The following is a 24,012-nucleotide window of genomic DNA, read 5'->3' as shown; positions in this document are numbered from 1 at the left end:
CGCGTTCTAAATAACCATTACATAATTCTATTTTTAAAGGATCAGCTATTGGAGAAGTTACGATAGTCTATCTTTAAAGAGCCGAAAAAACTTACAAAGACATTTCAATTTCTTCTAATTACCGTCGTGTATGATTCATTAGCACTATAAATCAAACTCAAACCTAACAGTATGAAATAAGAGTCTAATATTCGGCCCGACAGGGTCAACCTCTAGCTAATAGAATGCGTTACAAGTCATGTAACTCCCAACTACTCCCGACACTTGCTATCCCCATATTATCAGTGACAGGTTTGAAAAGTCAATGATTTAGGTTATGGTTATTGGGCCACCGGTGGGCCGAGGAAAACAAATATCTTGCAACAACTTTCCATGATCGTGTGAATAGGTACATGTACGAAGCCACGACACGACAGCCCATCGGCGGGACGTACGAAGGTGCTCGTTTTAAATTTTCAAGTTCTTTCGTTAGAACGCAATAAAAACATAAAAAAATGTAATAAAGATCAACGTCTACGTCATTTAAGTCATGTATGGCTAACAACTCAATATCATGACTAGAAAATCAATTCATTTTGGTAGTAAATCAAATTCCGACGTGATATAGTCTGTTCACATATATGATAACACGATGATACTGCATTTATATTTTTTATTAATATTATACCTAATTCATGTTATAATATAAACATGTTAGTATTAAGTAATGCAACCTGATAATGTAACGTTTCGAAGCCCGTAATTTGACCCATAATATTAAGCCCTGGTACAATAATTAGCATCTTTCTTTCTCTCGTTCATTATTAAGCATTTAAGCCTAATACACAAAGCAACTAACACAAAGACAAATGGGTGATGAGTCCAATGATGGTGTCACCATTCTCCCTTGTCTTAGGAACTCTTAGCGACACTGTCATTGGTCACATAAGCCAAAACATTCAAGCAACCACCCTATTTCTCTCTCTCTCTCTCTCTCTCTCTCTCTCTATATATATATATATATATCCACAAACAAACCCTATTAGGCAGGTGCTAATAACAAATTAACACTAGGAAAAAAAAATATTAGTACCAACAATTTCGCCATAGCCAAGTTGATATAATTTACAAAGCTTTCGATCCCCTCCATGGCCACCGGTATGAAGGAAGGTTCTCTTCCTACCTTCCCGGCAATCTACCGCTGCCCTTCAATCGGTCGTGAAAAACACACCGTCGTGGCGGACATGGACGGCACTTTGCTAAGAGGACGGAGCTCCTTCCCTTACTTTGCCCTCGTCGCCTTCGAGGCCGGCGGCATACTAAGGCTTCTGTTTTTACTACTGGCGTCTCCACTCATTGGTCTGCTGTACTACTTTGTCTCGGAGTCAGCCGGCATTCGTGTCATGGTTTTCGCCACTTTCGCCGGCATGAGAGTCTCCGACATAGAATCTGTGGCGCGTGCGATCCTCCCCAAGTTCTATTCTGCCGACTTGCACCCCGAGACGTGGAGAGTCTTTTCTTCGTGTGGGAAACGCTGCGTTCTGACAGCAAACCCGAGGATAATGGTGGAGCCGTTTTTGAAGGCAGTTTTTGGGCGCTGACATGGTTCTTGGGACTGAGATCGCCACCTACAAAAGCAGAGCCACAGGTTGGGTCCTCAGTCCTGGGGTTCTGGTCGACGGAGGCAAGGCCAACGCACTTAACAAAGCGTTCGGCACTGAGCCTTCATCAGCTCCTGATGTCGGGCTTGGCGATCGTGAAACGGACTACCCATTCATGAAGTTATGCAAGGAAAGCTATGTAGTTCCTGCTACGCCGGAAGTCGAGGCAGTGAGCCTCGACAAGTTGCCAAAACCGATAGTATTTCACGACGGAAGGCTGGTTCAGAAGCCATCGCCGCTTTTGGCTTTGCTCATAATTCTTTGGATCCCGGTCGGTTTTCCTTTAGCTTGCTTGAGAATAGCAGCTGGCTCACTGCTTCCTATGCCCGTCGTATACTACGCGTTTTGGGCGTTGGGCGTACGGGTGTACATCAAAGGAACCCCACCGCCTCCCGCCAAGAAATCAACGGGCCGCACCGGAGTCCTTTTCATTTGCTCACACCGCACTCTCCTCGACCCGATTTTTCTCTCAATCGCTCTGGGCCGGCCCATCCCGGCCGTGACCTACTCTATCTCCCGCCTCTCCGAACTCATCTCGCCAATTAAAACCGTCCGACTCACACGGAACCGGGTCAAGGACGCGAACCAGATTAAAGACCTCTTAGAACAAGGCGACCTCGTCATATGCCCCGAGGGAACAACGTGCCGAGAACCATTTTTGCTCCGATTCTCGGCCCTGTTTGCAGAGCTGACCAACGAGCTCATCCCCATAGCCATGTCGAACCGCATGAGCATGTTCCACGGGACGACGGCCCGAGGGTGGAAGGGGATGGACCCGTTCTACTTCTTCATGAACCCTAGCCCGGCGTACGAAGTCACGTTTTTAAACAAGCTGCCGTACGAGCTGACTTGTGGAGCCGGAAAGTCGAGCCACGACGTGGCGAATTACATACAGAGGAACATCGCGGCGAGCCTGTCGTATGAGTGCACCACCTTCACGCGGAAGGACAAGTACCGGGCTTTGGCGGGGAATGACGGCATCATCGAGGAAAAGTCTAAGCGCGCGGCTGCAGCCGAGAAAATTATGGGCTGCTAGCCATAACGTGATTAATTAAAACAGAAATTATATATAAATTAGCGTGTGTGTTCTGTTTTTGTTCCTTCTCATAAAGTTAATCTCAGATAATCACATGCATATTGGATAACAACGTATGCATGGTAATGCATGGCGACATATTTTTCTGCGTGCCAAAAACACAGTCAGATTATGATATTAAGTGTATCGAATCGTGGTCTTGACACACTAAAAAATTTCTCATGCATGGCAATTAATTAATTAATATATTGTAGTAGTTTAAATGTATTTTTCCTTTGGTTTGGTACTTTCACCTAGATTTAGAGGTTTTCAATTGGGAGTTAATTTTGATTAGCCAAAGGCTAATTGCCCCGTTAACTAATATTTTTCCTTTGATTGGTATTTTCGCCTTGATTTAGAGGTTTCGTGCAAGACAATACAAATGTCGCTATTGCATTTGTTTGTGAACTTTATCATGGTTTGTCAAAAAGATATCACAAATTCAAATGCTGATTAAAACCAAAGAGTTTTGTTATATCGCGTTAGTTAGGAACGCATTTAAAGGTTAACTGATAAAAAACCTAGAGCCAGAAAATATCCCTAGAGAATCTCCAAATTAAGGAGATGTAAAAAAATGTCAGTTGGACAAAAACAAATATTTTTAATAGCAAAAGTGGCTCCAACCGATGAGCCAAATTCTGACTTAAATGAAGCAGGTGCTCCTAAACATTTTTAATTTGATTAAGATAGGGTCCACAATAAATACAACCTTTTTGGTTTCTTTGAAATTATTACTTTCCACTTTCCTTAATAAATAAGGAAAATAATATAAAATGAAACATTCTGATATATCGATGGAGTAAGAAGTTTTGCAAAATACTAAATTGCCACATAAGCTATTAAATTTAAATTTGATGTTTGACATTTGACATCTCCATTTAGAATGTGCTTAAAAACTCATCAAGTTCAGACAAAATAGTCTCAGGAAATTAATCAATCTTTAAAGAGTAATGTTACACTTACTACATATTTGTACCATCATTTGTATTATATTTCTTATAGAGATAGAGTCCACCAACACATAAAATCTCATCTTTATGAGAAATATAATAAAAATAATTGTACAAATATGATAAGAGTAGTATTTTTTATCTTCGAAACATACGTAAGTTAAAAGTGTGGCCGACAGTCAATATAAACTGGCCAACAATAAAGAGGTTGGGTAGGAGCAAAATATGTCCCTGGGAGTTGGAATTCCCACAATATTTCTAGGCCCAATATTTAACATTGTGTTGCACAATGCAAGCCCAGATATTTGTTATAAAATTGCCGTTGAGACCCAAGATGAGGGCTGCATAATATTTGGATATTTCATACGACCAATGGAATCGAGAGTTCCGCGTGGGTCATTTTTTTTAGGAAAATTTTGAAATAGGTCCAATTTTATAGACTACCTTTTGAAATAGGTCTAATTTTTAGTGACTTTTGACTTTTGAAATAGGTCCAATTTTTAGTTACTTTGGACTCATTTCAAAAAACCCTTTTTTTTAAGTATAATTAAGAGTTTGGGATGAATGAGAAGTTGACTTAGTTGTACTACCTAACTATGCCTAACTCATAACTTATAAAGAGTGTTGGTCGATTAAACAGCAGGACGATGACCATAAAAATTCAAATCCGATAAAGAACATGAATAAACTAACCTGCCGAATCAACTAGTTATGAACCCGAAAACATACGGCGTTAAAGCAGACGACCTATACCTTGGTGTCATGATAAGTTTCAGACCCTGATGAGTAAGACGATGCAACATTGCTGTAAAACATGGGTTTGATCCAACACTATACTGATCTACTATATGTGAGAGCTATCCAATCAAACAATTCTACCGAAATTTCTCTAGGGACCCTTTATTTGTTTTTCTTTCTTTGGACTAGCCTTTTGACTTTGTACAACCCTACATTACCTCAAACTCACGGAACCTTCCAGAAAATAACAATTGGGGGCTTTGACTCCAGACAACAGAAACAAAACCGGACCAAAACGGTGCAGTGGGCGCCCATTTTATTTGTCCCAACCGAAGAAAAAGCTAAAAAGTCGAATTAATTAATTAACTTTTTGCAAGAAAACTATTTAATTTGCCAAACAACCCACCAATTTAGTACATTTTCAGCATAAACCCCAACGAAGGGACAAAGTCTTCCATCTTCGTCTCCCTCCGATTCTGTAACATTTCTTACAGAACTTTACCAAAACCCTAGATTTTCTCATGGATCGTGGATATTCTCTAGCACTTTCTCTCTGTTTCCTCTGCATTTTCCCTCACCTCGCCCATTCCAGAACCCGCGTCCCGGGATCGCTCGACGAGAAAACGTATTCCGATCCCTCTCACTCTCTACGTATTTTTTGGTGTACATTTTCGTAGTTTCGTTGAATTAATTTTTGTTTGGAAATTGTGTGAATTTTCAGGGAGGGATCGGTGATCAGATTGAGAAGGGGAGCTTCATCTGCTACCTTCGATCCGACTCGTGTCAGTCAGCTCTCATGGCGTCCAAGGTGGGTTTTTTATTTTTCTCTCAATTGCATTTCTAATAATTTCTGCTGAATTTATCTTTTTATTATTGTTTCATTAATTTTATTGTTTTTTTTCCCTTAATTTTACGTGTGATCGACAATCTGCAGGGCGTTTTTGTATAAGGGTTTTCTTTCTGAGGAGGAATGTGATCATCTAATTGAAATAGTAAATGATTTTGTTTCCTATATTTTCATTGAATTTTGTGTTTTTAGTCCATCTAGAATTCACTAATTAGAGTCTCTAATCAGTATTAATTTGGTTATAATTTGAATTTTGGTTTGTGTGAATTTCGCGGAGTAGGCGAAGGATAAGCTAGAAAAGTCTATGGTGGCCTGATAACGAGTCTGGTAAGAGTATAGAGAGTGAAGTCCGGACGAGCTCCGGAATGTTCCTTCTGAAAGCTCAGGTTTGTGAAGTCCTCTGTTTTTTTGTCAATCTCTCTGCTTTCTTGAATTAGTCATTTTACTTCGTCGAATGATTTTGAATTACTTCATTAATGCCACAATGGTTTCGGTCTAATGTGGTGTGTTTCTATTTTCCTTCACTCTTTATAATTCAATGTACCTTTGAACCTACTTGTTCAGCGGAATGGTTAACTTGCATTTGGTGTTGTCCAATTTGTGGAATTAGAACTGAAACGTCTAACATTCATTGGGTTAATAGTTATGTTTTTTTCCTCGGTCGTTGATAGACAATTGAACTCAGAGCAAGTGTATGCGTTAACACGATCATCTTCTTGCATCTTATTTAAATAAACTTAAGCTGTAGACTTTTCATATCAAAAAAGTCTGAATGTTATCATTGATCCAAACCTTCGTATATTTGTGTTCGGAAGAAGAGAAGTTTCTATTTTTGTTTAGCTGTCAAGTATTAATCCTGTCTTACTATGCCCTGAGATTCAAACCCATTACGCTTCTACGTTAGATGATAATCCCATCATGTGCAAAAGCTTATGTGGTAAACGTAGCCACTGGGATGGGTTTTTTTTGCATTTATTAGAAAATGCAAACCATGTTCCGTTCCTATAGTGTCTCGCTTTCTCTGACTTTTGAATTCAGACGGTTTACTTGGTGTCCTATGTTTCACCTTAGGATGAAGTAGTTGCTAACATTGAAGCCAGGATTGCTGCATGGACCTTTCTTCCAGTTGGTAAAATTTCTCGTGCGCTTTTGATTTACAGTTTATTGGACTATTAAGAAAGTGCCTTATTTCATCTTTCTTGAACTTCCTTTTCTTTTCTAATCAGAAAATGGGGAGTCCATTCAGATACTGCACTATGAACACGGTCAAAAGTACGAACCGCATTTTGATTATTTTCATGACAAGGCTAACCAACAATTGGGTGGCCACCGTATTGCCACCGTATTGATGTATCTCTCTAATGTTGAAAAGGGTGGGGAAACAGTCTTTCCTAATTCGGAGGTAATTGGTTACTTGCAAGACTGAATTAGTTTGCCCTCCTTTCCTTTCTCCTTCCTTACCTCTTGAATTTCATTCTTCTTATGCGTTGACAGGGGAAACTGTCTCAAATTAAGGATGATGACGCTTCTGATTGTGCTAGAGACGGCTATTCAGGTAATCACATTATGATATGGTCATGTAAACTGAATGTATTTGAAATTTTCTGCTTAATTCTCTTTTAACTGATTCACAAGTGGGTATGGGGGTATGTCAATACTTACAATTTAACCATTTCATGTCCCATGTACAGTGCGGGAGGGGGTAGTGAATTATACTGTTCTATCTGTGTTGTAGCCACTTATTTACTATGTCTATGTATCCTTACAGTGAAACCGTACAAGGGTGATGCCCTGATGTTCTTCAGTCTCCATCCCAATGCAACCATCGATCCAAACAGCTTGCACGGGAGTTGCCCTGTCATTGAGGGCGAGAAATGGTCTGCAACCAAGTGGATTCATGTGAGATCTTTCGAGAAGTCGCTATTAAAGTCTGCAACTGGCAAGGATTGTTCAGACGAGAATGATAACTGCCCCCTGTGGGCTAAAGCCGGTGAATGTCAAAAGAACCCGACTTATATGATAGGCACACAGGGCCTTCCTGGATATTGCAGGAAGAGTTGCGAGGCGTGTTCGTCCTAGGGGAGGTCAATATTTACAGAGCGTGGTTAAATGCTTAGGTGTACATAACATTGAGCTCTGCCATAGTGAGATATATGTTCGGAGCTGCTGTGCCCAGATTGAAACTTTAGAACATTATTCATTTGTTGCGCAGTTTACTATTACAAAGATGAAAATTTTAATTTGGGAGTCTTAACGAAACACTTATGGTACTGTTCACCTTTTACGTTAAGGACATTTTGGGAGTCTTTAACGGTTATCCCTTATCCGTTGAAGCATCACGAGCTGTAAAAGCTTATGTCCAACTGTTTAATTCTGAATTGCTAACTTTCAACTTGTTCCCTCTAGTTGTTTCATTGTTATTTATTCTGCTTGTGCCTTTAACCAAATAATTCATACAATTTGAACCAGCTGGGTGAGAGAGAGAGAGAGAGCGCATAGGTTGGTTTGTGATGTGATGTTAATCCGTTTTCAAAAAGAGATTTTTCAATGTGACGGAAATACTGTTCGGTACACCAAGTGTAATAATATAATTGGTTAGAAACTTAAAATAAAGAATTCAACCAATTGTAATATGACACTTCGTGTACCAGACCGTATTCTTAGCATACTAAAAAATTTCTCTTCTAAGAGATGAAAATGTTGATGCAATTCTGGTTAATTGAGAGCCTATTAGCATGCATTCCTTGCCTTCTTCTCTTTGCTAATTTCTTTCCTCTTTTTAAATTGCACTTGCAAAGCTTGGAACTTGCATCACCATTACATAATTATTCTCTCTCTCTCTCTCTCTCTCTCTCTCTCTCTCTCAATGGGAAGGCCGCCTTGCTGCGATAAATCGAACGTGAAGCGAGGCCTCTGGACTGCAGCGGAGGATGCAAAAATTCTTGCATATGTATCGAAACATGGAGTCGGAAATTGGACGTTGGTTCCTAAAAAAGCAGGTTCGATTTTTATGGTTAAGTTCGTTAATTGTTTATAGAGCGTCTGTTTGATAACTATTTCGTTAGTTCTTCCAACGCTTAAAACTTACGTGTTTGCATGATGAGTTTGTCTGCAGGACCTCAAGCATGACAACTTCACTCCTCAAGAGGAAGAGCACATCATTGACCTGCACAAGGCCATAGGAAGCAGGTGGAGTAATTTTTCTTTTACTTTTCTCCTTTCATGTGAACGTAACTGGGAAAATATAACATAAATAACCAAGATTATATCTTTAAGTATATAAAAACCAAGAAATTATCCCGGATTAACATGAGAAGAAGTAAATAAGGGGTCTAGAAAATTAGTGAATTTCCCAATAAAAACAACAAATTAAAATTTTAAATGTACATGTAAAAGAAATTCTGTGTTTTTAATGAGTTAATAATATTTTAGGCATCATACTGTGATTTGTAACTAGACGTCATACTGTGATATGTAGTTAAGTAAGGAGTCAAGTAGTATTTTCCCCTAACTTGGTTGGTGTGATATTTTGGTTTTAACGAACTCTTTTAGGAGTAAAGGACTTGTAACTCAAGTGATTATGATCATTATTATCTGTGCACTCGAAATCCTAGGTGCATTGCCCCGTCTCACCATCACTTGTATCAAAACAAAAAATTAGATGAATCCAAAACCATTAAGACATTCATTTGTAGAGAAGAAAATGGACGAATACAGTTCTACGTCACTAAATTTAATCCAACAGTCGTGTGGTTTTGGATTTGGGTGATTTATGGTAGACATGATCTTTGAGGGAATATCTAAAAGATAGACAATTTGAATCGTTAAAAGACATTACAGAATGATCCTAAGAAGCCGTGTGTCAAAAGCGTGTTCCCGGATCCTAACCCTATACATGTATAATGTATATATAACTAACTGTTTAACAGCCCGTATTAATTCTGTTAGAAGTGACCCTGTCACCCACAAACCCTACTCTCAGATCCTCTCCGACTACGGAAACATTAGCGGCCTCCCAAGCACTGCCGGGAATCATCCGTTCTCGTCCTTTTTCAAGCAATACCCGAATCAAACTCTTCCTGCATCACAGGAACTCCATTCACCAATGTGATGATGAACCCTAATATTAATGGACAAGGATCAGAGTACAATTCCTCTGCTAGCACAGTTGGCTTTTTGGCTCATCGGTTTCAAGAGAGTGTGCAAATTGAGCACCCGCACATTTTAAATGAAGTAACCTCATCTTGCTCCTCATCATCCTCTCCTCGTGCCACAGATCATCAATTAATTTCGCAACCAACTTACGTGTGCCGGGAAGCACACGAGGCTCAGATTACGCCGTCCTCTTCTTCGTTTAATCGGAGGGAGTATCTTCGGTACGATCCTTTTACATCAGCTGATCATTTGAAGCAAGAACAAGATTTGCATGGGATGTGATTACACTTGGAGTGCAAGGCAGCTCCGATGCAATTGAGGGATGTGATTTTGTAGGTCAAAGGAGCTATGGCTTGCCTGATCACCAAACTTCTTCGACTTCCATGTGTTCGTTTGTGGAGACAATCTTGGATCAAGACAGTGAGATGCAGGCAGCTTTTCCTCAACTTTTGGATGCTTCTTTCGATTATTAATTAGTTAAACTATTTTTTGATATGAGGATATCCTATAAACTATTATAATTTAGAAAAAAAAGAAATCGAACTTGGATGCAACGGGCAAACATACTACCATTATACTGGCAATAACTCACATATGCGTTAATGTAGTTAATTTCTTGTCTTAGCTTTAGCATGTTACGTTAACTACATAATGAAAGCTTTAATTTTCACTTACCACCAAGGATGAGCCCAGAATAATCAATATCAAATTATTTAAGGTTGAGGGAGAAAAAAAACTTCCTTTTTTTTTTTGGTTACACAAAGGGGCTAATAGCCCGACAAAAGAGAAATTACAAAATAATGTCTCGAGGTTGAGAGATCTCAAAAATATCAGAAAATAATAATTGCTTACAAGACTACTTACAAGAAGATAAAGTTTACTCAAAATAGACCGGACCCAAAGAATGATTGAGGCTCAAATTGGCCAATTGATCATCAACAAATTCATCTCATGATCAATATGTCGCATATTACATTTCCGGTCACACAGTAACATCGCATGACAAGCTTAAATCAATTCACCAATAGGATATTATCAATTGCACCATGTGATATCAACTACAGAGCAATTATGAAATCAAACTCCACCAAGACGCTGGATGAGAGATGATTATACGGTACTAGAATAAGATCACGTAGTTTTAATATAGGTGGATTATTGTTAATATTATAACCTAAGATATAAACTTGTTGTCCACTCATATTATAACATGGACTCACAAGTTAACCAAAACTAAAGCAAGATGATAGTCTCAAAATGAACGACTTTTTATTTACTCGTTTAGAAATTATTGTGTGGTATTGGAATGTGGGTACAATGCATAGTAATGTAATTGCATCTAGAATATATTGTGGCTATAATTATGAGTGAGTGGCCACAAACTCAAAACAAGAAACTGTTTTGTTAGTTGAAAAAGGAAAGCCTATTAATATCATCCTCCAAGTAAAGGAAGAGACCAAACAAGACCATTGACCGAGGAAGGGAAGAGGACCGAAAGTATCGATCAATGACTGCGTTGCGGAGATCGTCGATGTCATTTCGACGGCAGGGCTCCTCCGGCCTCATTTGGGAGGATAAGATTCAAGTTGTCGAGAAAAAGCCGACTCTGAAGGTCACAGTTTCGATTAACAGAAGTGACGGGGAAGAACATCCAAATCCAGACGAAGGGTCTCGAGAAAGAAAGGATGCTGATTCACATTCCCCACCAGATTCATCTTTACGTTCTAAGCCTGCTCAAAGTGTTCATAAATGTTCGTTTTCTACTGTTTTCGGGCGATGTATGAGGCCTCCTGCAGCCTAGTGGGAACCTCGTTTTATAAGTGCCTCGCGACGGTAATTATGAATGAAAATCTTTATTTCTTACTTTCTTACCTTGCACATCTGGAAAGATGAAATTATCGATCATCAGCGTGCAGATAAAAGCAGCAGCTTCCAGATACAATCAGGTGGATTTAAATGGAGGGGAGGGAATGAGACCCGTAGATGCAGCAGCAGCAGAAGGAGGTGAGGAGAAGATTCTGGCTCTTGCTCCAATCTATAGCCAAACCCCTTGCTGCCAAGAAGCTGCAAACAGAAACCGAAAGCATACTGGACACAGAAGTATGAATACAGATTTTATCGTAGAACTTGTTTTTCAGTTATTTATTAATTTGAGAAACTCGAATCGTGTTGGGATTACAGAGACTTTTGATTCAAATCTCCTGGTAATGATTTATTATTGTAGTCAACTTTATTCAACCGTATGCTGCATAACAAATGTTCAGGCAAGTCTTCTGGCTTGTTCCCCTATTTGAAAATCACAATGCATAGCACAGATTAGGCGTCGATCTTAAGTATGCGGTAAATACGCCATGCTCAGATTAACGAAATATATTGCTTACCTGAATTGTGAGACCAAAATCCAATACTGACAGCTTCATTCTTTCGTGAAATGCTTCAATACCTTTTCTAGAGATGTAGCTGAATCTGTGCATATCCAAATCGATCTCGAAGTAGTTTTCTCCCTGTATGAGTATGATTGACGGGAAATAAAAGTTAGATGGGGATATATGGTGTGTTTTCCGATAATTATGTAGGTGGAGAATCAAAACCAAAAATTACCAAGTAAAATTCATGTTGAGGACGTGAAAGAACAGGTTTTTCATTGTAAGCATTCATTAGCTTCTTCTCGGCTGTGCTTAAATGAAGATCCTCCAAATTTGCCACTCGGCCCAAAATTTTCAATCTTTCCCTGAAGGGTGCAATTGTATCAACAGGGAATCCTCTAACTCTCTCCACTTCGTCATTGATTAGTCTCTGTCACGGAATTAACCAAGGACACAAAATAATTAATAAGCTATACATACTAAATCAACACAATGAGCGAGTCTTGAGTCTACTATACGATAATCAGGAACCAGGACACATCTAGAGTTTCATGCAGCTTACAGTGATACTTTCTCGGAAATGAGGGGGAAGCTCTTTGGAATAAGTTTCAGAAATCTTATAGTACATAACCAAGTTCATTCCTTCTCCATCACTATCGCCTTGAAAAAAATTGGCTGGATAAAGTGGTATCTGTAGCATAGAAGATTCACATAGAATTAGGGAAAAATTACAAAGACTGTTTAGCAGTAAGAAAAAAACGATTGCTGAACCTAGAGGACAAACAGATTATGAACATACCAACAGTTAGCATGGAACATTATTATTATCTAAAGCGAAACGAAATAAGAGGTACAAAGTTCAGGATAATTTTTGAAGAATAGGCACCTGAACATTTACAACAAGAATAGAAGGGACGTCTCCGGTGGTACTCACAACTGGAAGTTCCACAAAACGAGCAATGTGATCAATCTTTTTCTGAGATAAGAAAATATCAGCGGCAAAAGGATAAAATGCAGCGCAACTCGGAGCAATCTCTTTCTTTTTATCCCTGTCAAGCAAATGAAGAGTTGATACACGCACAAATCAGACAGATTGTTCCAAGAAAAAAGAAATCGATCAATTCTATCAAAAGTACTAAGCTCTCACCTAAGATAATTTTTACCCCGGACTTTGAATGTGTTTGGCTCGAGAGGTGACCAACAATCTGGAATTCTCTTCTCAACGGGACAGTACGGAATTGTAGAACCGGCTAGTGGTCTTTTCGCAAGCGATCTGGGGGAAACTAGCATGAACACAGAAGATTATGATCAGCTGCCAGTCCACATTGTTAAGTAGCACGATTTAACATCACAACGCTAACAAAACGGCAAGTATACGGGCAAAACTCACGTAATGTAGGGGTGGAATCAGCTGCAGCTGCAGCACTAGCAGAATGCCCTTCCCTCCATTTAAAGGAAAGGACTTTCCTCCTCAAACTTGGCGCGGCCGGGGTTATTCTTTTGTCGCCCAACGGGCTATTGGAAGTGGAAGGAAGACAAGGCAAGCAAGAATTTTGAAGAATCCCACAATGATCCAGTCCCTGCATCTTGTCCCCTCCGCCAATTTCATCCACGGTCACCTCCGCAGACACAGCGGAAGTGGAATGCAACGGCGGCGGTTTCAGTGCCAGCCGAGAAAGACCTCTCGGTGACGACACACTCAATGTGGATGCACTTTCCGACTCGTTTAATGACATCACATCTGAAAAATAATACAAAGCAACCCACTTTTCAACTCCACCATTCACTTCCTACAACTACTCTTGCACAAACTCGCTTTAACTACAAAATTCAGGCCAATTTCCTACGCAATTATTTAAAAAAATCGGAAAAAAAAAAATTACTGAAAATTGAGAAATGAAAATACCATCATGAACACTGTAAAATTCGTCATCTCGCTCCGACTCGATCGCCGAATTCGCATCAAAAAACGATGCATCCATACTTCCTGCCGGTCAGAACTCGTCCAATTAAATAAAATAAAAAGAAAAAAGAAAACCCAACGAATCAAAAGAGTAAATTAAAAACCTTGGAGTGTAGGAACGGAGTGAGAGCGATCGGAGGCCGACGAAACGCGCCGGGGAATGACTCGCCTCCGGCGGCGTGCGCCGCCGTCATTCTTCTTCTTCTTCTTGAATCCGAAACTGCAGCCCTTCGGCCTCGAAGCACAAGCCCCCATTTCCCCAAAACTAAATTCCCTCGCTCTCCAATCGGATTGGGCAGCTTGTGCTTCGGCTACTGCTCCTCCACTCTCTGATCGATCGATTAATTAAAAATTAAATACTTAACTAATTAATTAATTAATCAAGATTCGACGCCTCTTTCTCTCTCGCTTGCGGCTTCGGAACTGGGCAGACTTGGTTGGCGAGTCCTGTTTAGTGATTTTTCAGTGTCACCGCTATACGGACGTGTCATTGTACAGCCGAGTTAAAAATTTAATAATTTCAAAAATAAAATTTATCGTCACTCTTATAAAAACACGCGATGTGACGCGGTCTTCCCACGCATGAAATCGACGGCTGAGGGAATGCCGCGTGGCAGGGTGATCGTGCTCGTGATGGCTAGACATCACGTGTTCCGTGTGTTAGTGTATAGTGACGTGTCTCAGTTTGCGAGACCCCGTTTGGTGACGTTATTGGTAGATAGATTCGGACACGTGTGGATGCGTTAACAAGGCACCGGGTTCGAGGAAGGGTCTGGTTGTTGGGCTAGCCGACTAAAATTGTAGGCCCATCTACCCTTTTTCTGATTTGTAATGATTCGATACATAAAAGCCCACATATATTGGCCCAGCTCGTATTCAGCCCAACAGAAAGAAAAAGATAACAAAGTGAGAAGCTTTCACTCTACAGTCTACAGCTTGAGTTGGAGCTCTGAGCTCAGGGCGGCAATGGCGGTTTCATCTTCTCCGATCCTCTCTCCATTCCGAATGAAGATAACAGCTACGGAATTTGTCTCACCTTCTTCCACTCTTCCTCGCATCAATTTCTGCAACAATCGACGGCAATCACCTGCCGTCGTCCTCGCTTCCAGTAAACCTCGTCGTTTTTATACGATTCGATTGAAATTTCGTCGTTTGTATTAGAAATTTGAAGGTTTTTTTTTTTTTTTTTTTTTTTTTGTGTTGATGGTTGCAGAGTCGGAGAAGGAGTCGTGGAGTGAGGCCAAGAGAGTGTTGATGGAGCAGTACGGTTTCAACCCCGACGAAGCCTTATCTCCTGAGCCCTCTCCAAACGTACCCTCTCTCTCTTTCTTCCTTTAATCTGTTTGATTATGATTGGTGATATATATATATATATATATATGTATATATGTATATTTACGTTTGGGAATTGGAACGTTAGGGAAAGAGGAAGAAAAAGCTGAAAGAGTCTGGACGGGGCGTTGAAATTACACCAAAGGAGCCTAAGGCCGCTCGAACAACCCATAAGTTGCTTACTGTATTCAATTTCTCCAAATTTTGTGTCTTTCCTTCGTAATTTAATGCAAGTTAAGAACACATTTAGCTGCTACTTGTTGATTAGCGAAACGGCGGTATACAATAACATGTTTGGCAGTTGGAAATAGTGAAATACCAATTACAGTAATATTTCTTGAGTCTAAAATTGCGGCTAATGTTTTCGGCCAATGTAGGTGCTTGGAGGAAAGGCGCGGAGAATGAAGTTGCTAAGTCCAAAAGGTATGGATGTGCGCCCGATGATGGAGGTTGTGAAAGGTGCAGCCTTTGATATCCTGCAGGTAAGTAAGTGTTGTGCCTACGACATATGTGCTTGTATTCAACATTTGTGCTTGTAAATTAATATTTGTGCTGCAAATCTTAGGCTGCTGGTGGTTGTCCTGCATCTTTGAGGCCTGGCCGTTGGTTAGACTTGTACAGTGGTACTGGATCAGTTGGAATTGAAGCTATTAGCCGAGGATGCTCCGAGGTGCCATTCATAAATTAGTTCATATCTCTTGGTACTACAAAATTGTTCAATGTTTAATACAATAGACTTATGTATGTACTTTAGTGAGTTCTCAATTCATATCTGGACCTACAACAGTCTAAAGCAGTCTTCTAAGTTTAGGTGAAGTTGGGGTTTAAATGTGGATTTTCCTATGAATTTTTTCTTTTGCAATGCATTTCTTTTCTGTTTTTGTTGTACTTCGTAGCATATTATATCTTTTGTGTCTTTGGGTCAAGAACTTACATCTTGATGAATTTCCTACTTTCGACAATTACAAATTCCAGGTACATTTTGTTGAGATGGATCCATGGGTCGTTTCAGATGTTTTACGTCCAAATTTGGAATGGACTGGGTTTCTTGATATGTCAGTTATACATACTGTTCGTGTTGAAAAATTCATGGAACGTGCACAGAAACTTGCAGGTATGTGCTAATAATCTGTCTTTCTATCTTGCTCTCTGTGTGTGTGTGTGTGTGTGTGGGTGTGGTAACCATAGACAAAGGTTTAAGTGCTGATTAGAAGAGACCTCATTGTGCACAAACATTGTTATAATCTTAGATTCGTTATCGTCATATTTCTTACAACATATATACCATCTTTCATTCTCCTTTTGTATCCAGTCATTACAAAATAAAATCAATTTCCTGCAGGTAAAGAACCATTTGATTACATTAGCGTTACCCCACCGTATATGGAAGTTGACTATGCAGTACTGATGGATCAAATATCAAGTTCAGATCTAGTTGGAGAAGATACCTTTATAGTAAGTTGTGATTTTCTATTTCTGTTATTGCTTATATTTTTGCCAGTTCTTCACTAATCTTCCAAATTCATGGTCTAGGTAGTTGAGTACCCACTAAGGACTGACATGCTGGATTCATGTGGATGCCTTGTGAAGGTAATGCAAACTATCAGCAGTTTTACAATGGATAAAGCATTATGAAATGTGAGATAGTGATAGCTATCCGGACCTTATAACTGTAGAATGTTTGGGATGGGTTTAATTGCTAATGGTTTCATATGAAACTGCAGATAACCGATCGACGGTTTGGCAGGACACACTTGGCTATTTATGGACCCAAGTGGGCCCAGAAGAAGAAGAAGAAAGAAAAGTCACTTCGAGGAGCAGCAGTAGAAATTTGAAGGAAGTCTATCTATGGGAGGGGGATCATGGAAACTGAAATCTGAAACTGTGATGATTTTTCAGATGATGCAATTGCACATTCTCTAATGCCATGTTGAGAAGGTGAGCTTGTAACTTTGAGTCATGCTGCATCAGCTTTAATGAACTTGCATTGTAAGTTGCTGTTTTACGGGCAGTATATATGAGTTGTGTTTTCCACATGGTCCCATATATGTTACTATTATGTATATGTCCATATTGTTACATCTCTCTGATTTTTGGACCTATATATTGCAGGTCAAAGATTTCGGTGATAAATTATAGTTTCCTGGATGATCAACTACTGTTGAAATTGAGTTAAACTTTATTATGTTAAAGCTGAGTTTTGTCAAGAATGTAAGAAATCTGCAACTAACTTTGTATATATATTTCTTTTATTGGAAAGTTAACTGTGTAGGTAGAGTTATTCCTTAAGTATTTATCATCTCCCAATATCTGAGTTGCTCAAATTATTAGGTTTTATAACCAGCTTATCATTTGGTTTTGCATGAAATAATGGCACCAAAATTGGTCCATATCAATACCTGCCTTATTTGTGAAGTCTTTTCTTATGTATGCAGGATATATATGTGCTACATAGTCATGTCCTGATCTTCCAATGCTATAGTTATAAATTTTGTTTTATAACTATATGAAAATTCTTTTCATTTTGATCGCAAGATTTATGTATACATATGCTACATAGCCTAACTCTTGATCTACCTATACTATCGTCTTCTCTTATCATTCCCAAAATGTAGTTGATTTGTAGCATAACAGTTCCTTTAGAAATTCTTCAAAAATTGGTTTCCTTTATTTATTTATTTTTTTGCTGATGTGATGGTGGCATTATCTTATTCATATTGGTGTGTGGTCTTACTCCATTCAAGGCCGGTAACGGAGGTATAGAAGAGCGCATAGCATCTAGTATCAAATTGGTTGACCCCACTAAATGGTTTATGCTTCTAAGATCTAAGGTAAAGGAAATACTTTTGACTTGATTCTGTTGGTTTTAGTATCAGAGAATCAAACTGGGCCCTTGAAAGCACAATATATGTTCACCTAATAGAGGTGACAGTATGTAAAAGTACAAATTTCATAAAGAGAGGTGAATTTTGATCAAATGATGAATGGTGGGCGTTAATAAATACTTCGGGTTTTGTAATTGCAAGTTTGAAAGCACAAAGACATTGCATAGGGAGGGGGAAAACTAGTAGAAATCAGTAAGGCGTTATATCAGACATGTAGGGTACACTCATTTTGGACAGAAATACTAACTTTGAACTAGGTTCATGTCTTCATTGTGGGATGAGGGCTTGATGTTTGGATTCATTGTGACTTATTAATCTCATTTGTATGTCAAATTGATTAGCTCACTCACACTCGCTCGCATATGGTGCATCACAAAGAACAAACATTTTCTGACTGGATATATTTGTAGAATCGGGTAGATAAATGTCTAAAATTCAAGTCAAGTTCAGTATTCTTTTTTTCCTTTTACTTTCTGGCAAGAGAATTGAGTTCTTTGAGGTTTGTGATTGTTGATTATATGTTTCATGTTCTAGGTTTTGCTACTTATACTCCAATCTTTGTTGTGGAAAGGGCAGTTAGCATTAAGTGGGCATCTCACAACATCTGAAAGTTGATTAACTTTTTTGCGAATGATTTAGATGTGGTTTGAAATTTTGAATAGCATCTGCATTGCTGCTTCATATCAGGAGCTATCTGCATTTCGTTGAACTGATGATATTTCATAGCTAATGTTTGCCCCATTTCCCCTCTCCCTTCTCTCTTCAGAACTGTGAGAAACTAATTGGGCTAAGTGGAAGTTGGGACCCAAAAAGGTAAATTGCTGTTGTTGGAACCCAGTTAATTAATAAACTATAGTCTCCACATGTACTTATTTATGAAGAAAGAGTTGGGACCTTTTGGTGGACCGTATATTTCATATGATTGAAAGAGTTGCCCCCACATGTTGGTTTGAACCATAGTTCTTTCAATGGAGCCATGGATTAAGAATTTGTTGATGTAATACATATCTCTAGCCTTGAAAGTAACATGGAGAACTTTGAAAATAAAGTAGTTAAAGCTAATAATTAAATACTATTAGTAACATTACTGGTAGCATTTCTTTATCTGTCACTAAATTTATATCGTCTGTCGGGCAAGCTGCCAAGCTTTAGTACACATCAGTTTCTGTAAGTAGTGACCATGGATATTTGTTCAATCATATATGGTATAATCGTCAGATTTCGTAAAAACACCACCAGGTTTTTTTCAGGTTTCGATGTTTCTGATTCCTCGATTATTTGCGACACTTAGTGTTATGTTTAAGGATTTGTGTCTGGTCCCCCCACTTGGATTGCAATGGCACGTCCTTTAACTGTCACTCTCTGGTTGTATTTCTTATAATGCTATGGTTGTTGCCGACATTGACGAGTCTGATGGGTAATCCCCTATTATACCCTTCTGGTGTTATGATTAATAAGAAAGTAGATTTTAGAGATGTACTTGTGTTTGCCTCTCCAGTTTGTATCTTTGTTACCGAACTTAGTAGATTAATTATGTGCTCACATCTCTTTATTCAACTCTTATTCCTCTGTAAGCTTTCAAATTTTGCACATCCACATGCATTTGAATAAAACTAGTTCAAACTGTTACGAGATCATCCTTACTTGAAGACGCTTAAGGAGTAAGTAGCGTACACTTTTGTGATACATCGTTTATCATATATTCATGTGACCGACTGATGTCGAGTAGTGTTGCAACTGATTAGGGGACAGATATACCTTATAGTCCTCTAATGAATCGATTGCATTAAAGTAATTGCATACTTGATGGCTTAATTGGTAGTTCTAAAGCATTTAGCTTCTTTTTGGTGGGACTTTTAAAACCTGTTTGGAAATTTCACCTCATTTTGAGGGCATATTTGGAAAATTGTCTAGTCGACTAAGACTGGTACATTATCCAGTCCAGAATACATTGATCTGAAACTTAGTGCCAATCCAATTTGCTATTGTCTTTGTTTGAATGAAAAGTAGCATATGACCTTACTTTTTATTGTTAATTATTTCTACTTTATTACAGACAAGCATATGTTGAGATCCTTACGAAGCAAGGAAACTCTCAACCGTAGCCAAAGTTTTAGCCTGACGCATTTCTGTTTATTAGTATTATTATTATTATTATAAATATCATTTAGTTTCTGTTGTTTGGGTGAAGTCGTTTATATAATGTGGGTGAGGGCGTTAGGGTTTAGTTTAATTCAGTTCAGAAATCAGGGGGTAGCTTGTTCTCTGGAGCCAAGTATTCATCATAGGTGGGGAGGGAGGAGCTCGTGTGAAGCTAGTGTATAGGGTAGCTGACTCAAAGGTGTATAACCAGCGTGGGGTTGAGTGGGACCAAATACAGGGGGTCCCGCTCTGTTGTGGGGAGGGTCGGACAGGTTACGTGGTCCAGCAATTGAATCCTAGAATTTTCCGGTAGGGAGGGGAACAAACAAACCAGTAAAGAGGGGGTTCCAACTTCCTCAGTCCCGAATGTTATATGATAGGGTAGCTCCAGGCTCTATGTCTTTTAGAAACTTGGGAGTACGCAAGGATTAGGAGGACAGTGAGGTCCCCTATTAGCTGCATGAAAATACACAAACCAAAGCAGAGAAAGAGGGCATAAATGGACCCATTCAACACAGAAAAGGAATAATGAACTTTTCTGTTTATTATTATCCATTTATTCTCTCTCCCTCACTCACAGAAATACCTCTCATAGAGCACCTTCCTGTATGAGCCTTTAAATAGAACCAACAACTCTACCCGCCAAGTTAAAGATCACCTAATCATTTGTTCAATTCTGTTCTTCTTTTTGCTCTCTCTCTCTCTCTCTCTCTCTCTCTCTCTCTCTCTCTCTCTATTTTCTGTTTGTGCTTGCTTTTCTGAGAGTTCATCTTCGTACTCTCGCCACAAGCATTGGTCTTTGGGTACATTCTTTATCGTGGTTTCAAATGACCGGCCATTAGGCTTGGTGGAAAAGCCAGTAGGAAAAACTTAAAGCCGGAGGGGGCTGAGGAGAGATATATACATGGCAAGTGGCAGGAAGGTTTTAAGAGCTATGTTTGGAGCTCTTCTGCTTTTGGGTGTCTTCTGGTTTTTCCTTGCTGGAATTCTTGTAAACCGCAGTGCTGAAAAACCAGCTGTTACAGTTTCATCCACCGAAATCTTCAAGCATTGGAAGTTGATTGGAAGAGAGAAGCATGCTGTTGTCTGGGATTCCACCTTTATTTACGTGAGCAAAAGAAGAGTGCCAAATGGACCCGATCCCATTCATAACAGGTACTTATATTTTCCTTCATCAATTTTTACTAGTATATTTCTCCGTAGCACTATAATTTACTGCTGCATAATTAAAAGCTGCTTAATTATGAGGGAGGGGACATGCATACTGAGACAGAAGAGAGAGACTTCCCTACACCCCAGATCAATAATACAACGCAATGTGAGGAATTTAAAACTCGTGGCATTGTATCATTGGTCTGGGACGCTAAAATGGCATCCCTGGGTGTAGGTAAGTCCTTTCCTACAGAAAGATCCAAAAGAAAGAAAACCAATATAGAGAAAAGCCAAATCACAGTAATTGGAAAGAGAATATATTGTTTCCATAAATTTCATTTCATATATTCGGTCTCTGGTTTTCGGAGACGTGACCGTGAACTTTCTTTACCTACAAGTGGCTCACTGGCTTTGGTATCATCCTGAAATATTGGTTTTTGTTTTTTTTTTTTTTTTGGGGGGGGGTTGTAAAAAGAAATGCATCCCTGTTTCTTTCTTTGTTTGTTGGTATATTTTATATGGAAATTGAGGATTGTCTCCCTCTTTATTTAAAGCTTCTTTATATACCAAGCTTTCTCTTATTTTTATAAGGAACACGTATAAAGGCCTTGGAGAAAGAACTTGACAACTTTTTGTTGTGGGAGGGAACATAAAGAACTAGCTTCTCCTTTTTCTTTTGACAGTTTTGTTAATATATTTACAGTGTCGATCTACTCTTTTTGCCCCATATGAATTCGAGATTAAAATTGGGGTATTAATTTTAATCTTAGGAAGGCTTGGTGCAAAACCGAGCGCAGTGGCATAGTATTAAACTCTTCATAATCGGCATGTTTTCCCAATTTCCATACCATTTGCTCGCCTCATCTTTTTAGTGCTTTCTTTTTTGTTTATACAGGAGAGTAGTGAAGACTAGACAACCACCTACGCGAGCCTAGACGTGCGGAGTTTTGAAGCATCAGAACTTGGCAGCAGGCATGTACAATAAGTTAATTATATATCTGCATTCTGCATTTTTTACCCTTCAGTTAGTTATCATTTTCCCCGCCCGTAGGAATTAGGACTTGTGGAGTGATTAGTTACTAGATTTTTTTGGAGAAGAATAAGCTTAAGCTCACTAGTTTGATCGATTTCCAAGTTCCGAGCATTGTTGCAGACTCACGGTAAAGCTGTTCGTGGGCATGGAAAGAAGCCAAAGCTTTATCTCAAACAAACTATACACGTTCAAGAATCTTGAGAAAGATAGGAACAACTTTTGAAATGTATCTCGATGGTATTTGCTTAAAATGTTTTGGAGACAAGTTTATGGAGTGGATTTTGCTTTTGTATTGAAAAAAACAGACCAAGTAGATATACTATAAGAAAATCGGAACACCGCCCGAGGAAAATCCTATTCTGGTTCCACACGATGTGAGAGTTAGTCTGTTGAAGCCTCGATCCTCCGTACGATATATGTTGATGTCACTCGTGAATATCTCACTCATCATGTGATCTGGCCCTGTACGTATTGGGGTATTGGAGAGGAGTGGGCTTGTAACTTGTATGACTCATTCATCATTCCTCTCTCTCCTCGTTCTTGAAGTGGCTTTTGTCGTTTGTGTTTCCCAAGTAAAGCAGTTCCCTCTCAATAAAGGTAAGAATCCAAAAAAGGTGGGTAGAACATAAAGCATAACCCACCAATAAAAATTTAAAAAAAAATGATTTAAAAAAGAAAAGGGAAAAAAGAGAAAGTAGAAAGAAACGAATCGAGTTGAATTCAAAGTTAAGAGATGATGAATATGCGAAGTGAATAATCGACTACCTCTGGGGATCTCGTAGCTAGAGCCGACGGGTCGTGTAATCCAGATCACTTGTTCAAATCCTATGGTTCCAGAGGAGAGATAGGATCCTTATCTGATTTTCTTTGTAAGGTTTCTGAGAATCTTTCAATTACATCCGTTCATCTTATATTAGGTATTGTTTATATTCAATTTTAAATAAAAATTTACATTGATTTTTGACTGCACGATATACGATAAATGACTATGATTGGAGGATTCTCACAAAGAGGATCTGACGAGGATCCACTTGTCACCTCATACAAACCAAGAGTCCGAATCTCTCTCTATTAAAAACGGTCTCTATTACTTTGTTCGTTGGTTCCGGACTGCGAGATCCAAAGAGGATCTGAATTGCAAAAGTGAAAACAAAGGAGCTAAAAAATGTGGAATTTTACTTTAACTTTTGCTTCCTTTTGTCGTTTGATTTTGATTGATTCGAGAGAGGGAGAAGGAAGACTGGGTCCAAAGTCTCTTTTGCTTGTTGCATGGGACACAGATTCCCCTCCCGTGCAGTGCCCGTTCCCTTCCCTTTGCTTTGCTTTAAAGAATCAAGGCAGTAAAAAGAAGATTTTTCCCCTCAAACTATTCCACTCAAATTAACACTACTTAGACAGACAAAACTAACGACATTGTCTGCACTCTTTCAAATATAGAGGTGGGGGCATTTACTATTGCAAGTAAGATCCACCTGTATTAAAGAGTCGTTAATATAATCAGTTTTGTACGGCTAAATAACCGTACTTGTAATAAACATACACAAAAGTGGTAATGGCACTATGCATGACAAATCTTGCAGGATTGTTGCTGGATGTGAGGGTTGGTCGTTCGGTTATATAGTGTCGATCGACCAGTTACTCACATCTAGCCAAGCACTCGAGAATTACAAGTGATGGCATTGGTCAATTAGAAAGTATAATGGCCCAACTCATCTCATGCTACTATTTGTCAAT

The 24,012-nt window shown here is 39.1% G+C and overlaps 4 protein-coding genes and 1 long non-coding RNA gene across 7 annotated transcripts; 4 read left to right on the top strand and 1 right to left on the bottom strand.

Annotated features, from left to right (window-relative positions):
• The first annotated feature begins 810 nt into the window (after positions 1–810).
• On the top strand, positions 811–2,943 carry LOC103928481 (glycerol-3-phosphate acyltransferase RAM2-like). Its single transcript, XM_009337528.3, is given in 2 exon segments — positions 811–1,562; positions 1,564–2,943. Coding segments are annotated over 2 exon segments (1,548 nt in total). The 5' UTR covers positions 811–1,127; the 3' UTR covers positions 2,677–2,943.
• Positions 2,944–4,805: 1,862 nt separating this feature from the next.
• On the top strand, positions 4,806–7,655 carry LOC125474347 (probable prolyl 4-hydroxylase 7). The gene is given in 9 exon segments (XM_048577909.1): positions 4,806–5,028; positions 5,125–5,211; positions 5,338–5,395; positions 5,531–5,562; positions 5,564–5,636; positions 6,322–6,379; positions 6,477–6,652; positions 6,745–6,805; positions 7,019–7,655. Coding segments are annotated over 9 exon segments (960 nt in total). The 5' UTR covers positions 4,806–4,924; the 3' UTR covers positions 7,330–7,655.
• A 710-nt stretch (positions 7,656–8,365) lies between these two features.
• Positions 8,366–10,029, top strand: LOC125474348. Its single transcript, XR_007255888.1, has 2 exons — positions 8,366–8,439; positions 9,233–10,029. It is a non-coding gene; the product is annotated as an uncharacterized LOC125474348 (long non-coding RNA).
• Positions 10,030–11,518: 1,489 nt separating this feature from the next.
• Positions 11,519–14,243, bottom strand: LOC103928479. The gene is made up of 9 exons (XM_048577908.1): positions 13,839–14,243; positions 13,678–13,758; positions 13,162–13,512; positions 12,919–13,054; positions 12,658–12,820; positions 12,334–12,462; positions 12,007–12,201; positions 11,787–11,909; positions 11,519–11,691 (listed from the first exon to the last, which is right to left on the bottom strand). The coding sequence occupies exons 1-9, from the start codon at positions 13,987–13,989 to the stop codon at positions 11,581–11,583; spliced, it is 1,440 nt and encodes a 479-aa protein (XP_048433865.1). The 5' UTR covers positions 13,990–14,243; the 3' UTR covers positions 11,519–11,580.
• A 436-nt stretch (positions 14,244–14,679) lies between these two features.
• LOC103928503 (putative rRNA methyltransferase YlbH) lies at positions 14,680–22,614 on the top strand. Of its 3 annotated transcripts, XM_048577906.1 has the most exons (12): positions 14,680–14,842; positions 14,948–15,045; positions 15,155–15,250; positions 15,444–15,548; positions 15,632–15,736; positions 16,042–16,180; positions 16,409–16,521; positions 16,600–16,656; positions 16,791–17,004; positions 17,179–17,277; positions 18,718–21,248; positions 22,141–22,614. In XM_048577906.1, exons 1-9 carry the CDS (start codon positions 14,701–14,703, stop codon positions 16,899–16,901), a joined length of 966 nt encoding a protein of 321 aa, XP_048433863.1. In that variant the 5' UTR covers positions 14,680–14,700; the 3' UTR covers positions 16,902–17,004; positions 17,179–17,277; positions 18,718–21,248; positions 22,141–22,614. The 3 variants fall into 3 exon arrangements, with proteins under 3 accessions (XP_048433863.1, XP_048433862.1, XP_048433864.1); XM_048577905.1 differs by lacking the exons at positions 18,718–21,248; positions 22,141–22,614 and having other exon boundaries at positions 17,179–17,355; XM_048577907.1 differs by lacking the exons at positions 15,155–15,250; positions 18,718–21,248; positions 22,141–22,614 and having other exon boundaries at positions 17,179–17,355.
• Positions 22,615–24,012: the final 1,398 nt, after the last annotated feature.

Source organism: the organism of the source record quoted next, unplaced genomic scaffold (assembly GCF_019419815.1).
Source record: "Pyrus x bretschneideri cultivar Hongxiangsu unplaced genomic scaffold, Pyrus_bretschneideri_v1 Contig12, whole genome shotgun sequence".
Classification (NCBI taxonomy): Eukaryota; Viridiplantae; Streptophyta; class Magnoliopsida; order Rosales; family Rosaceae; genus Pyrus; species Pyrus x bretschneideri.
The sequence above is the reverse complement of the archived record's forward strand: the minus strand, read 5'-3'. Positions and strand labels throughout refer to the sequence as shown.